General features: G+C 36.2%; 1 protein-coding gene across 1 annotated transcript; it reads right to left on the bottom strand.

Annotated features, from left to right (window-relative positions):
- Positions 1-4054: 4054 nt before the first annotated feature.
- On the bottom strand, positions 4055-4996 carry LOC114617800 (olfactory receptor 24). The gene has a single exon (XM_028763442.1). It carries the CDS (start codon positions 4994-4996, stop codon positions 4055-4057), a length of 942 nt encoding a protein of 313 aa, XP_028619275.1.
- Positions 4997-15887: the final 10891 nt, after the last annotated feature.

Here is a 15887-nt window from a genome sequence, read left to right as displayed (position 1 = left end):
TCCCTTGTTGATGCTTGCTCATTGAAGTTGTTGCTCCACCCACCATGTATATATAATATGTAAGTATAGGTGCATATATACAAGTCTGCATGAACACTCGTGGAGTTGATAAGACAAGTGGTCAGATGTTTGAACCTGAGCAGTGTGTGTGTGTGTTCCTTGTGGAAAGATTTTCTTTTTCTTTTTTTCTTTTCTCTCAGGTTAATAAAGAGTTAATGAGTTCCATGCCTCTCGCCTTGTCAGCAAGAGACATTTGAGTCTGAGTCAGAGAGAAAAGAGTCTGGTAACTAAGCTATTTTTCCTGATCCCATGATATTAACAGAAGGAGTTTATTACCAGAAATCACTGGCATTTAGCCATAGAATAGTAAGAAACCAGCGCTTATTAAAGTACAAACAAGTAAGAAAAAGGAAACCAGCACTTATAGCACAAATAGTTAGATTATAAGGCCAGAGATCATCAGTCTTTAACATTCATCCAACTCTGTTTCCTGCTTCAGTAACAATTAATAATCTCCAGGCTTGAGCTGAACTCCGGCATTGTTTTTTATTTTAATTATGTGCATCTATGTGTCTCTGCATTAACCACTATCCATTGCAAAAAAAATCTTCTCTGACCAAGGTTGAAAGAAATTCAAACTTATTGGCATAAAGATAAATACCCATTGCATAACAGAACTTAATAAAGAGTGTTATATGTTAAATAATGGCATTATAGGCAAAGATGCTCTGAATATGTGACAGTGGAACTACAAGATCATAATGCAGCTGAAATTTTTCATTAAATTAGGTGTTACTTCAGAGTGAAACATATCACTCATAATTAAACAAAACAAAGTCGTGCTTGTCATATAAAAAGCACAGCAATACATAGTGTGTGAGACTTTTTCTCAAGATATATAACACACACAAATCCACTGATCCTAGATAGGGAACTCAGAGATCAAAGTAATGATTACACCAGAGATCAAACCCAATGAGCCAATGAGGTTTTATTGGGTTTACTTATAGGAGAAGAGATGACTTAAAACAGTTGCACACTAAAGCCCACTCCAGCAAGAGTGACAAGTCAATGAAACAAAACTCCCAGAGCTCTCTGTATGACCTTTAGACAGCTAGACAGGTTAGAGGATCTCCTCTTGGTAGCAAGGATGACAGGCTTCCCATTCCAGCAGCCATTTTCTCTTTCTATATCCTTGGAAAGGGGTCTCCATGAATTCCATAAGTTTCAGCTTTCCTAGCTCTGTGAAGTTTGTTTAGTTCCCAAGTCTCATGAGCTTTTCACTCTTCCCTTGTGGGAGTGTTTCAGTTCAGAGTGAAACAATGCGCTTGGGACAATTATTAGCAGCCATGATAATTAAACCAATTAAGAGAAAACACTTCCTTTAATAATGAATAGACCCATAGTATGCTAATGCCTCCAAAGTCTTTCTTGGTCCCAGAACTCAAGAATACAGTGTTTTGAAAAAACAAAATACTAACAGAAAGCCCATAATTACACAAGTGTTGGAGGATTTATATCAGGGAGTAAAATAACCTTGTAACATCTGTTTGGATTTTTTTGTTGTTGTTTTCTACTTTTATTTTATTTTATTTTTTTGCAGAACCCAGATACCTTATGACAATTATTCATAATTTATGTGTTCTTTAGTTATTTTAGCTGTTTATATAAATATTAATTACTGTGATTAATACATCTGGACTGACCATGGTCAAGGTCAGGGTCTGTCTGAAAAGCATTGCCAAGGTGGATATAGCTACTGGGGGATGAAAAGCCAAGTTTTTTTTCAGAAGAACATAAAGTAGAGTTAGGACAAGATAGCATTTACCTTAGTGAATTTAAGAGGAAATTGCTATACAACAATACATTGCACTCAATCCAGAACCTTGTCAATCTTAATAAACATCCATGTTACTGATTTTTATATTTATTCTTTTTATTGCTATTTTACATTTCTCTATTGATGTGTTCATGCATACCATGATGATAGTGATGGTGGTTGTGATGATGATGTGTACATGTGTATGTGTGTGTAAATACCTGTGTATGAGTAAGGGCATATGTATGCGCAGTAAGCATGTGAGGACAGAGGATAACTTTGAATGTTGGTCATCACTTCACATCTTGTTTAAGACAGGGTCTCTTGTTGTTAAACTGCTGTATATCACAAGCTGCCTGCCTAGTGTGCTTATGGACATTCTTCTGTCTTTACCTTCCATTTTTCTGCAGCTATACTGGGATTACATGTGAGTATTACCATTTCATGTTCTGAGGAATTCAAATACTGGTCCTCATGTTTGTGCAGCAAGTGCTTTATTTATCAAGTCCTTCACCCTGTCCTTATTTCTGTTTTAAGGACCACTCATTTTTTGTTTTACTATGATATAAAAATGTTTATAATGGAATGATATGTTATGTTATGCTAGTAGTAGCCTCATTCGTGTCTATCCCTGTCTCTCTGTGTCATACTACGCTGGAGATATAGCCCAAGGCATGGTGTGTAGTAATCAAGCATGCAACTTATTGAAATACATCTTTAGACCACTCTAAATGATATCAAGATGCTATGTTGAGACACTGATAAATGCCTTCTAAATACCTGTGCTTATAGATTATAGACAAAGTGTGCTCCCATCTTTAGTCAGAGAGGAGTCTTCCTAAAAGAACAGCAGTGAATGACAAGATTCATTGGGTTATTCCTGTAAGCAGTCCAAGATACAAAAAATTAGGAAAGTCTGTATGCTTGGAATTAAAGAAGACATTTAGGTAAGCTCAGCTAACATTGCAGAAGAGAAATAGTGGCAAATATTTAAAATTTTGAGGATAATGAGTGCATCTATGAACAATCATTCTGTGGAACAGATATAACTATTACAATTATTAACTCATACTGATTCTAGTTATATCCACTGAGTGTGCATACAAGAATAATCTTTCAATAGAGAGGGACTAAGTAATGCTACCTTTTGTTTTAGAATCACTGGTTATTGATAGGTTCTGAGAGAGAAGGAACATTTGCTTTTAGTTGTGTACCTACTATTCAACCCACCAGGCATCAACAGATAGCTCTGATACAATAGACATATAGATGGCCCTAGGTTACAGAAAAATGGCTATATTTTATTATGTAAGACAGATCTGTGTAGAGTATCAGGGCTTTCCCAGGAGTGGTATGAAGGTGGGAGATGAGAATGGTTGGTATATGATATGGAAATGTATGAGACTATCTAAAAACAAATATAATTAATAAAAATACTGAATATTAAATTATGTTACTGACTTATGCTAAGTTTATGCAAATATAACATTTCTACAAAGCTCAATTCATCAGATGATACATTTCTTCGAAGATATTATTGTTAAGCAACACATGATTGATTGTGTTTTCTATCTTTTAAAAGGATATTGAAGTAGGGAAAATCCAATCTGTAATGATAGTCTTATTTTTCTGTGAGGACAATGTGAGACCTAGAATTATTTACCAGGTACCATATTTGGAGAATCTTCTACTTACCTTCTCTCTTGCTGTGAGTTTGATGAAACACACTTACTGGAGGAAAGGATCTAATTTGGTTTAAAGATTATAGTCAATCTTGAAAGGAAATCAGGAAAGAAACTCAGCAGAAACTTGAAGCAATAACCATAGAGGACCCTGTTGGTTTACTGGAAGCCTCATTTTTATAGTGTTTAGCTGGCTTCTTTACACAGCCCAGGATCATAGCCATATGGATGATACCAGGCAAATGGGCTGGGCTTTCTTATATCAATTAGCAGTTAAGCTAATCTCCACAACATGTCCCAGACCAATTAGACCCAGGCAACTTTCCAGTTGAGATTCCCTCTTCCCAGGTGATCCCAGGCTCTACCAAACTGACAATAAAAAACAACTAGAAAGGAACAATGGTTAAAAGGCCATATAGAATTTGCCACTTGGGTTTCTGTAACTCAGAATTTGAAGTAGTTTCTCTTTCCTTGCAAGAAATTCCAACTTAGTTGAAGTACTCAGCTCTTTAGATTCTGCTGCCTTGAAATTCCACAATGTTCTCATTAATGATCAGGAGGATATGCTGATCTTTCGGTTAATAATCTTCCTCAGGGCTCCCTTCAGGTCTCTGTTCCTCAGGCTATAGATAAATGGGTTCAGCATGGGGGTGACTGCTGTATACATCACTGCAGAAGCCTTCTCCTTTACAGCTGTGCGGACAGAAGAGGGACACAGATAGACTCCAATGGTGGTCCCATAGAAAAGAGCTACTACAGAGAGATGGGAACTACAGGTAGAAAAGGCTTTCTTTCTGCCACCTGCAGAGGGGACCTTCACGATGGCCGTGATGATTCGAGCATAGGAGGCCAGGATGCAAACAAAAGGTGTGGCTATCACCATTCCTGCCACAATGAGCACAAAGATCTTGTTTACTGTTGTGTCTGTACATGAAAGTCGAAGAAGTGGGGTAAGATCACAGAAATAGTGGGGCAGCTCATTTTTGCCACAGAATACCAGACGGGTCATGAGAAGGATATGAGTGAGAGAGATGAAACAGGAATATACCCATGGGACACCGACCAGCAGCCCACAGAGCCGTGGACTCATGATAGTAGAATAATGTAATGGGTGACAAATGGCCACAAACCGATCATAAGCCATCACAGCTATTAACACACTGTCCATGATGCCGAAAAAGTGGAAAAAGTACATCTGCGTCAGACAACAAGGATAAGAGATAGATTTGTTCCTGGTTTGAATATTCACCAGCATCTTGGGGACAGTGTTGGTAGCCAGACAGAAATCAACCAAGGAGAGATTGGCCAGGAAGAAATACATAGGAGTGTGGATGTGAGAGTCAAAGCTGATGGCAAGGATGATTAACAAGTTCCCCACGACTGTGATCACATACATGCAGAGGAACAGAGAAAAGAGGACAGGCTCATGTTCTGGCTTTTCTGAAAGTCCCAAGAGGATGAATTCAGAGGCACTGGTTTGGTTTTGTGGTTCCATATGTTTAACTCTTTTGAAAGTATTGAAAGTAGAGGTTAAGGAACAGTATAAAGATAGGCTGGAGGGTAAAACAGATTAACTACCCAGTTCTTGACTGAACTCATTACAGTACCTCGAACTTTTGCTTAATGTTTATATTATCTTACTCTTCAAAGATTAAATTCAGAAACTTCTGAATATTCCCATTTTACACAAATACTTAGAAAATGACTAATTCATGGATTTATTTTTCTCCTTTTCCTTAATTTTTTGCTTTTTGAACTTAAAATACCATTATAATATTTTACGCTATTTCCTTTCTTAAAGCCCACTCATTTATTCTCCTTTCTATCCCCATTGTCTCTTAGATTCATGGCATCTGGTTTCTTTTTTCTTGATTGTTGTTACGCATATTTTCAAAATATATATTCCTAAATATTTAAGTAAAAATTTCACAGACCATATAATTTTACTTGTATGAATATCATTTTATGGGTGGGAACATCATGGAAGAAAAATTAGAAAGGTTTTCTTTTTTTCTTATTAATTGTGTGTGTGTGGTTGGTGTGCAAGGTATATACATGCATGTGGTAAGTACATGATTATGACAGTTAATGGAAGACACTGAATATTTTCCTCTATTTCCCTCTTCTTTATCCTTTGTTTGTTTGTTTGTTGAGACAGAATTTCTTACTGACCCTGGATGTTCCCATTTCATCTAAGTTTACCTGGCAGTGTGATCCCAGGATCCTCTATGACTTTACCCTCAAACTCTGGTGTTATAAGCATGTGCAGTCATACCCAGCTTTGATGTGAGAACTGGGGATTTTAGTTGCTGTTCTCTTGCTTTCATAAGCAAGTGTTCTTCCCACTGAACCATATTACCAGACCCCAATCAAAGGTTTTGAAGGAAGAACTACTAAGAGATGAACTAGTGAAATCCAGAAAGAAGTGATATCCAAGAATTGATGATTAACCTAGACGTTTCTTTGTAGGTTCTCATATTTTCAATAAACATTGAGTTGTAAAGACTTAGCAATACTAGTAGAATGCATATTATGATGGTGAACTAAATTATAAAGTAGCTAATAAATACAAGAAAAGATGCTCAAAACCATTAGCCCTTAGGAAAAAGAAAATCAAAACTATAGTAAAATATTATTTTACCATGGTTATGTAAAGTATACAATATGTTTGAACAAAAATGTCAATGAAAAACTTATTACTTTAAAATAAATATATATGGATAAAAATGAAAAAGAATGGGCTAGAGAGTTGCCTCTCTGGGTAAAGGGGCTTGCTACCACGTCTAATGACCTGAGTTTAATCATTGAGATCCACATGGTAAAAAGACAGAGCTAACTCATTCAAGTCATCATATAACTTCCACACATGTGCTGTTATGTGCATGTTCTCTCTGAATAAATAAATAGGTAAAAGTGAAACAAATAAAAATTACTTATAGAAGAATTAAAAATGAAAAAAATGTAAAGATTGGAGTGTGTGTGTGTGTGTGTGTGTGTGTGTGTGTATTTACTCCCTTGTTAAAAATATCCAGCTACATCCTCTTAATAATCACCTAGAAAAAAGAGAGAACACAGATGTGTCATCTTTTTGGCTATGTTTATTGTAGCATTAACCACAATAGTCGAGGTACAGAATCAGGCCAGGTGTCTTGTAAGTAGGTGAATGTAAAGGAAAATATAGAAAAATACTTTGCCATCAGACCAGGTGTCTTGTTAGTAGGTGAATGTAAAGGAAAATATAGAAAAATACTTTGCCATAAAAAGAATCATGTATTTTAATCTGCAGCAAAATTGATGGCACTGGAAAATATTCTAAGTAGACTAAGCTAGATAGATACAGAAAGAGAAGTATCCTATGTTTTCTCTCATATGTCCAAACTAAAATTAAGATAACATGAAAAGTGCCCATGATGCCCGGACCTCCAATGATGTGGCTAACATGATGGCCATGTTTAATCTGAGCACTTGAGAAGAGAATGCAGGAGAATCTCTGTGCTTGACAATCTCTGATTTGAGCCTGGTTTACACAGTGAGTTTCAGACCAGCCAATACTATATAGTGAGACATGATTTCAGTAAATAAATGAATAGATAAATAAATAAATAAATAAATAAATAAATAAATAAATTTCACATATAAGAGAGACAATGTTTGATGTCTGTTTCTTACATTTGCTTATTTCACTAACATCGCAATCTCCATTTCTCTACAAAAAATATTTTGCTATGGATATCTCCGACTAATACAATTATAAATGGAAAAAGAACATGCAATTTCTTGCTTCCTTCCCTATCTCTTTAGATGCTGGGTTAATACATTTATGTAGAAAAATAGCATGAATAAGTAATGAAACACACACAAGGAATAAGAAGAGATAAGATGTGGCTACAAGATATTTCAGAATTTCACAAAGTAACAAACTCAGATTAGGTTTAGGAGATTAAGAGGCATGTGATCAAATTTTAGATTTCATTTTGGTTGTTGGAGACCAAGTTGAGTAGAAATTGGCAGCTAAGAGATTCCTTATGAAGATACTATGTACAATCAATACAATGGGTTGGGTCTAATACTCACAGACTCTTCTAATGACTGCCCCTGTTAGATTTGTTTTCTGCATCTGGTTCTTTTCTTGGTAATCTCATATTTCCATAAACTTGAATATTTTCCAAGCCTTTGGACTACCTTCCCTTCCCCTCCACATCCTCTTCCCTTTTCTTTTCTGTCTTCCTTTTTTCTTTTTTTCTTCTCCTCATTCCTCTGTCCCTTTTCTCTCCTTTTACTTTCTTTTACTCTCTTTTCCTTCTCCTTCCTAGGCTTTCCTCTCCCTTTCCTTTCCTAAGTTTACTGCTCTGTATTTTTTTTCTAGTGCTGATGATTGAATTCTGCTTTTTTTTTTTATTTTTCAAGTTAGGCAATGGCTCTAACACAAGCACCACAGCTAACTCTCCTTTTTTGTTGTTATTAATAATTCTGTCCATGATGTTTAAAAGACCCTAATAGAAGCTACTCTTTTCTAAGAATAGAATATACTCTTCTCTAAGAGTATTATATGCTTTGTCTTAATTTGCATACCATTTCAGGGTTTATATGCAAATGCTATAATAACCAGAATAGGAACTGGTTTTATCATTATCCATATATTCCCTTTTCAATGTTTATTCTAAAATTACAGTCTGTATTTTCAATTGATTCACAAATGTCTTCATATGAATATTTTTTTCAGAACTGGAAAAACATTGAAAACAAACATCAGACAACTTCCAAAGTTTTCTGAGGCACATGTATGAAAAGAATGAACCTACAAATAAAGAACTCTGCTTGGTCAAATGGTTGGGGCTTATACTTATCAGTTGATACAGCTCAGAGATCTTTTTTAAACTGTTCAAAATCTTCAAAAAGGAATGCTTACTGTGGTTTTCATCAAATTTAAAATAGGAAATAATATCTCTACTGGTAGCACCTGCAGCATAAGCAGCAGCCACAAGTATCTTCTTAATAAGCAACAGAGATAAGGGAGGAAAGTTGAGGATGAATAACTACTCCTACCCCACCTGTAAGAGGTCTTCTCAAGATGTTTCAAAATCTAAATCTTTAGGCTTTGTCTTGTAGGTTCCTATAAATTTTGAAAACTGCTAAGGAGATAGCTCAGCTGATAAAACACTTGCTGTGCAAAATGAGGGCCTGAATTTGTACACCCAGTACTCAAAAATTTTCATGTGCTGAGCATATGTAATCTTGGTGTTGAGACTGGAGAGAAAAGAGGCTTCTTTGAACTTACTGGGTGGACAGCCTAGCTGAATCAGTGAGCTCTAGATTCAATGAGAGACCCTGTTTCAAAAGAATAAATAAACCTCTCTGCTTGATTATTCCTATTTGCCCCTTCATAACACTTTTTTCTTCCCTTCCTTGAAAGCCCCTGTCTTAGCTCCTTACCAATTTCTTGATGACTACACTTATTCCAAACAAGACACATATTATCTGAAGACTCAAATATTAGTATGTGCAAGTGAGAACAAACAATGTGATGTTTGTCTTTCTGGGTCCATGCTACCTCACTAAAAGTGATTGTTTTTAGTTCTACCAGTTTACCAGAGAATTTCTTTTTTCTTCATTCCAGCATAGACAGGACAGTTGGACACATAATTCCACTAGAAGATAAGGAGATAATGGAAATTTATGGCTTTTGGAGAGGAGTTATCAGTATTCTTTAAGGGAGTGGCCCATGTAAGGTTGAACAATCTTTAGTGAATGGTCCCATATTTACGTGGGTAACAGAACTTTACTTTGGGTTGAAAATCAGAAAGGACACAAAGTAATATAGAAAAGGAAGGTGGGGTGGATTTGGAAGGAGTTGGGAGAGGGTGATGAATATGATCAAAACACACTATATGAAGTTATTATAGAACTAATAAAAAATAAGACAGAAAAGTTAAGGAAAGCACTTGATATTACTACTCATGCCACAGGAGGGGTTGGGAAGAGAAAATTACAATTATTTATTTTAGTTGGGTCAAACTCTGAATAATCCATTTAATTTTTTGTGGTTTTCTAATTTTATCATTATACAGTATAACTAAGGATTCAAGTTTCTGATTACACAACTATCTTAAATAAAGGATCCTATTAGTTTTCAATTTATACGGTTTACAGTAGTACATAGGCGTCTATGTCTATTTTCTTCTCTTTGTCTCAATATGAAAACAATTGAACATAATTCACTACGTCTTCATTTCTATTCCTTTACTCACACCAGGAACACTTACTAATGATTGACATGTATCAAACTTCGGGCTTACTGATTGGAATGATAACTTGAAAATTCACTGACCCTGTATTCGAGATACTTGGAATTAGGAGTCTGAATTTTTAAATTTTTGTGGACAGTATCTTTTCTAGGCAATAAAATCTCACATGAATAGTAAAGGCACAGTTGGAGAAGAAAGATTGCTTTTGGTCAAGAGAATAAAATCTGTGGCTGAGGTGATGATATAACATCTATTTAATTGGTCAATGTCCAAGATAAAGAACAACACTTTAGAAAGGCAGGACCAATTGTGGGAAGGTGGGTTCAATTTTTAAGTTGTTCTAGAAGAGGTAGGAAAGTTAGATATTTGATGATATAGTGTACTTTTTCTTCACAGAATTCTTGCTCCTTATCACTGTCTCTATAACCCAGGAGAAGATTCTGTTGAATCTATCAGACTGAGGTCTGATTCTAAAAAGTGTGACTTTTTTTCTTTCTTCTCTGTCTTTCAGGTGTCAGCCAGAGTCAAAGTATGGTTTGTCTGGCTCTTTATTTATTTATTTTTTTCACTCTTCCACGAAGCTCGACCCCTGTGCCTGCTTGTCCATAGAGTAGCTGGCCTTCGTGAAAATGGCATGGGTTGTTTTGTTTTCTTTTTGCCATCTTCCTTCTCCCTCACACTAAAATAGACCCCCAGACACTAAAATAAATATTTAGAAAAAACATTTTAGATATTTTGTAAATTAATCCTTTCAGTTAATATGTTTCCCTACAAGATTATTCCACTCATCCCTAGCAGTACAGCCTCTAATTACTTCTACATGCTATAACATCTAATAAAATAAAATTCCAGTATGATATCTGTTATAGTGAACACATTGCATATGTGGGAATTGTGACCACATCTCATTTTTCTTCTTTCGTGTGTGTGTGTGTGTGTGTGTGTGTGTGTGTGTGTGTATGTGTTTGTAGGCCAGAAGTTGATAACAAGGATGTGTGACTCAATAGTTTCTTCAGATTATTTTTTGAGACAGATTCACTGAACCTGAAGTTTATCATTTCAGCTAGACTAGGTATCCAACAATACCCCAGCGCTTACCTTTCTCAGCCACCAGTTCTGGGATTAAAAGCATGAATAGCCATGTTTGGCTTTTACATGTGTGCCAGAAAGTTGAACCAGAGTATGTTTGCACAATAAGCCCTTTATCCATTTAGCCATCTACCTAGCCCTGTTGCCCACCATTTAATGGTCAGATGATTAAGACTTGGAGAAGAGGTAAGATGAAGAAAATCTCTTTGAGATTTTTAAGAGTACAAGCTTGGATCCCAAACTGTCTTTTTCCTTGTCAAAGGTTCATAGCCCTTTTCATTGAATTATAACATAATACTTCCTTATGGTTTCTTTTGCTGGAATCATTTGACATCTTATTGTTGAGGTCCAGCCTCTATACAGGATCAGAATTCTCAACTCAAAGCAGGGATATCTGGAAGGTGCTTAGTAAATATACACAGACTACTTTTTGGGTACAAGATGACAGGCAAATTTTCAAGGCTTATAGTTTCTCTCTCTTCTCTCTCACTTTCTGCTTTCTTTCTCTCTCTCACTCATTAGCTTGCAGCTTGAGGCTGCACACACTCTGCATTCTCCTGCACACTCAGCTTTTCTCCTGTGTGCTTTTCTTTTCTTGAACTCCCACACTCCTATGCACCTCTGTGCATTCCCCTTTCATTCTCAAATACACTCTTCACACACATCTCACATACACCTCACACATACCACATGCACTCTCCTTTCACTCATACATACACTTTCCATATGCATCTCACTTTCTCTCTTCATTCACTCTTCACACTCTCTTCACTCATTCTTCACACTCTCCTCATGCACTATTCACATGCTCTTCTCATGCTCTCTACATTCACATCACATGTTCTTTCATTGTTTAAGAACAAGGAACATCTAGTTTCAGAAAAGTCATCAGAGCAGAAAGAGAAAGAAATAAGAAAGTCAGATATAATAGAATAATTATGCACACTAAGGCCAACTGAAAAACAGTCATGTACAAATGAAATCTACATGGCCATTGTCCAGGGCTAAGGTTAGGAAAAACGGGAACTGTTTTTTGTTTGTTTGTTTGTTTTTGGTTTTTTTTGTTCTGTTTTTTAACAAAAAGCTGTTGTGGGCTACTGAGATGTCTCCATCCTGGCCTACTGCTCTACAGAATTCCCATGCCAAAGTTCTTTTATTTTATTTTTTTCGTTGAGGGTGGTGGTGGTGGAGAAAGAGACATGATCTCACTTTGTAGACCAAGCTGCCTTTAATCTTCTTGCCTCTCTTAGTGAAGACAATAGCCACCACAAAAGGATGAAATATATTTTATTATTCTATGTTCTGATATTATATTAAGCATTAATGACCTACACAGGAAATGAAGTCTTAAATATTGTTGATTGGAATATAAATTATTGCAACAATTGTGACAGCCACATGGACTCACAAAATGGAAAATGAAATTTTAACATATTATAGCTTATACCACTTCTGGCATATATTGCAAATGAATAAAAATAGCAATACCTGCCTGCCCATGTCTATTATGACTCCATTCTATGTTGTTGAGTTAGCTTATATACTCATTAATGAATGAATGAGTAAAGAATAAAATCTGTATATGAAAAGGTGTCATATTCATAAGAAGGAATTGCAAAACTATTATTGAAGGAAAGGTTTGGAATTGGAGATTTTAACATTAACTAAAATGATTAAGGTAGGGAAGATGTCTTGTTTTCTTTTATGTTTTTCAAAAGAAATAAAAATATAAGAGACACTATTAGAGATATGGATAAGATGAAGAGGAAAAGCAAAGGATAAGAAAAATGACACAGTATATGTATATAATCAAAGTATTGTGAGTATACATAGAAATATCTTTCCACACAGTTTATGCAACATTGGAAAACACATCATATTGTAGTAATATTCAACTAAAAGAGATTGAATTTCTAACATACAAAGAAGGATTAAAGAATATCATTTGATAAAATTAGTAACTGATGTAATTGACTGACTTTCTTCTGTACCTTCTTTCTCAGTCACCTTAACATTTGCCTATTCTCTCTTTCAGATCTTATTCTTCTAGAGCTCAGGGAAAACCCTCAGGAATGAAGGCACTCAAGTATACCCTAATCTTCTCATGGAGTTTACTTTCTGTCGAGAAAGTAATGTTCTTTTCCCATCTGGATCATTGGACTTTGTGTAAAGGCTCTGAAATTATACATTACAAATATTTCTTTCTTTGTTTTGTATGTGTGTGGGTACATGTATGGCATGATGTGGGTGAGGATGACAGAGGATAGCTTGGAGAAATTGGTTCTCTCCTTCTTCTCTACAGGTTTTGGGGATAGAATTTAGGTTGTTAGGCTTGGTAGCAAGGATCCTTCCCATTGAGTCTTCTGACTATCCCCAACTTAAAAGATTTTATAAGAGGTGCCCAAAATCTCCATGGGTACCTGGAGATTAAAAGAATCAACAGGAGAGTAACTCAAGTTCTGTTGATAGAATAATCCTGAGATTTCTTCCATTCCTTGGCAAGAGGGAAGATCAATGAGAAGAATTGACTAGGATCTCCACCTGTGACACTCTGACTTCAGTACTATGCTCAGTGGCAGAAATAATAAGAGAGATACCATCTTGACAAGGTGGAAGTAAAGAATCAACACTGAGTATTGTACAAATAATGCCACACTCATTCCACGGCATGGGTGCATATGCTAGTGCACACATGCACATAAACAACTTTCTGAATAAATGATTGATTAAATGTCAAAAGATTATATTCCTATAAACAATGGTTTAAACTTGGTAAAAGTGATTCAACATTTATAACACAATAAATTCCAGCTCTTATCAATGTTGTCAGCAATTGCCTTTTTCTTCTTTTTTCCTCACCCCCGGACATCCCTGTTACTTACTTGGTTGTTTTCCTCCTTGGGGACACCATCATTCAGCCATTCTTTATACAAACTGGGTTGTTATTTTTTCCTTTCTGAAGGTAAATGAAGTCAGTTTTGCTTCTTGGAAAGTCTTGTTTGGGCCAGAAGGATGCCACAGAATGCACATGTAGGTATCCTTCTGGCCCAAAGAACAAATGAAGTCAAGGTACAGGATAAGTTATAATAACTGAGGGAATATGTACAGTTTCATTAAGAAGTTAATTCCCAAGATTTCTTGTTAGGCAAATTTTCCAATTTCATTTTGGTTCCCTGAATAGTTCAATCTCCTATGGGACTGGAACATAGTTGTAAGAAGCCTACATGGACTATTTTAAGTCTCCAGGAGGTAAAAAATTATAAAGTGGCAACTTTTGCACTTTCTCTACATTCTTTCATCTGTGAACACACTTATTTACTCCCAAACGGTTTTTAAAAATATTTACTGACAGGTAAGTCCTGATCTGCTTGCAATTACCCCGCTTAGTTGCACTTCCTATGTTCTACTCCAGGATATAGCCTAGTGGACCTAATTGTAGTCTCTTGGATTACCCCATCTACTTCTTATCTACAATTCACTAACATAATCCCGTGTTTCACATGCAGTGCCGGGGGCTAATCTGATCACCACCACCTGTGCTTCAGCCAGTCTCTAGATTTCTGCCACTACTTTCCCTACTTGCAGTCACTCACTGGTACATTCTGCACTGCTTGGAACCACACCAAGCACCCAGACTTCTCGATCTCTTGTCCAGAATATGTCCAGGTGATTGTATCACATATCCTGTGTCCTGGCTAGTCTGGCTTCTGTTGCTTGCATCAGAAATGATTCCTAGTTTTCCGCCAGGATACTACCGACCTATTTCCAGTCCCTGGCCCTTCTCACATCACATTTAACTTTGCTACTTAACAAAGTTTACCCCCAAATTTCCAGCTTGAACCAGGAAACACATTTTATACATCACTTCAGTTTTCTTTGTTTTTCTGATTTCATTCTAACAGCCAGCTTCAAATTACCCCCACATTCTCTTTTCTTCACGAACCTTCTATGTCGACAACAGACTTAGAAATAAAAAAGCTCACATGTCAAGATTTCATGCAAAAATATCAAGAATATGAAAGATCAAGCCAGTTATCTTCTTTCCAATTTTTATCAATTCTGTAGAAATGTTTGCCAATGAGAATTATATCTATGAACCACAAAGCACAGAACGTAAAATCTCATAAATTTTATCAAAGAACTCAAGGAGCTTAAAGAAGACATAAAGGCACAGTTCAAGGAAATTAAAAAAAAAAGAAAAAAAAGAAAAAAAAAAGCTTAAGGAGAAAAAATGGCTGCAAAATGCCCAGGAAAACACATACATAAAACTGATGCAAATAAGTTACAATCCAGAATTTGAGAATGGATTTCGATAAGTACATATAAACATTAGAGAAGATTGAAATAGAAGTGGACATGGAATTGAAAAAATACAATACTGCAAATAGAAAACTCAAAGAAAAACAGGACAAGTGGAATGCATTAAGTAGAATAAAGAATATCAGGACTCCCCTTCGGTAGACACCCCCTGACAATCATAAGCCATACCTGCCAGAAGATCAGGCCACACATACTTGAAGACTAGGTACTCTGTTTACCTGTAGACCTCCTCCACTCACTAGTTGCCCCACCTAAAACTAATCTCAATTCCCCTTACCTCCTGATTGCCATATTTCAGTCCCAAACTTGTGTGGTGATACCATACAGGACTAGAGACTACACTAGCCACCAGAACTCTAGGTAGACTGCATATCTGCAGACCTCCTTCAAACTCTCAGTGTGCTTCCCTACCCTATCCCCAATCCCAGTGACTCCTTGGTCTATAAGAGACCATGCCTGCCCTAACTCAGATGTTGACTGTCTACTCAACCACAGGCCATACAGGCCAAAAGACCATTGAGCAAATAGAAACTAAACGCTCTCCTGATAAAGTAAAACCTAGAAACAATTACTGAGACCTATAATCACCCCAAATCCAGAGGCCTAGATTTCAGTTCAAGAATGTAATCAAAAACATCCAGGGCAATATGTTACCACCAGAGACAAGCTATTCTACTGTAGCAAGCCTCAGTTATTCCAACACAACTAAAACACAAGAAAAAGAAAACTTAA

Source organism: Grammomys surdaster, unplaced genomic scaffold (genome assembly GCF_004785775.1).
Source record: "Grammomys surdaster isolate TR1022 unplaced genomic scaffold, NIH_TR_1.0 138, whole genome shotgun sequence".
NCBI classification, from domain to species: domain Eukaryota; kingdom Metazoa; phylum Chordata; class Mammalia; order Rodentia; family Muridae; genus Grammomys; species Grammomys surdaster.
Note: the sequence above shows the minus strand (reverse complement) of the source record. Positions and strands in the feature narration are given on the sequence as shown.

Bases quoted from the DNA above. Each gene is read 5' to 3' on its own strand.
- LOC114617800 (XM_028763442.1), bottom strand. From the start codon at position 4,996: ATGGAACCACAAAACCAAACCAGTGCCTCTGAATTCATCCTCTTGGGA.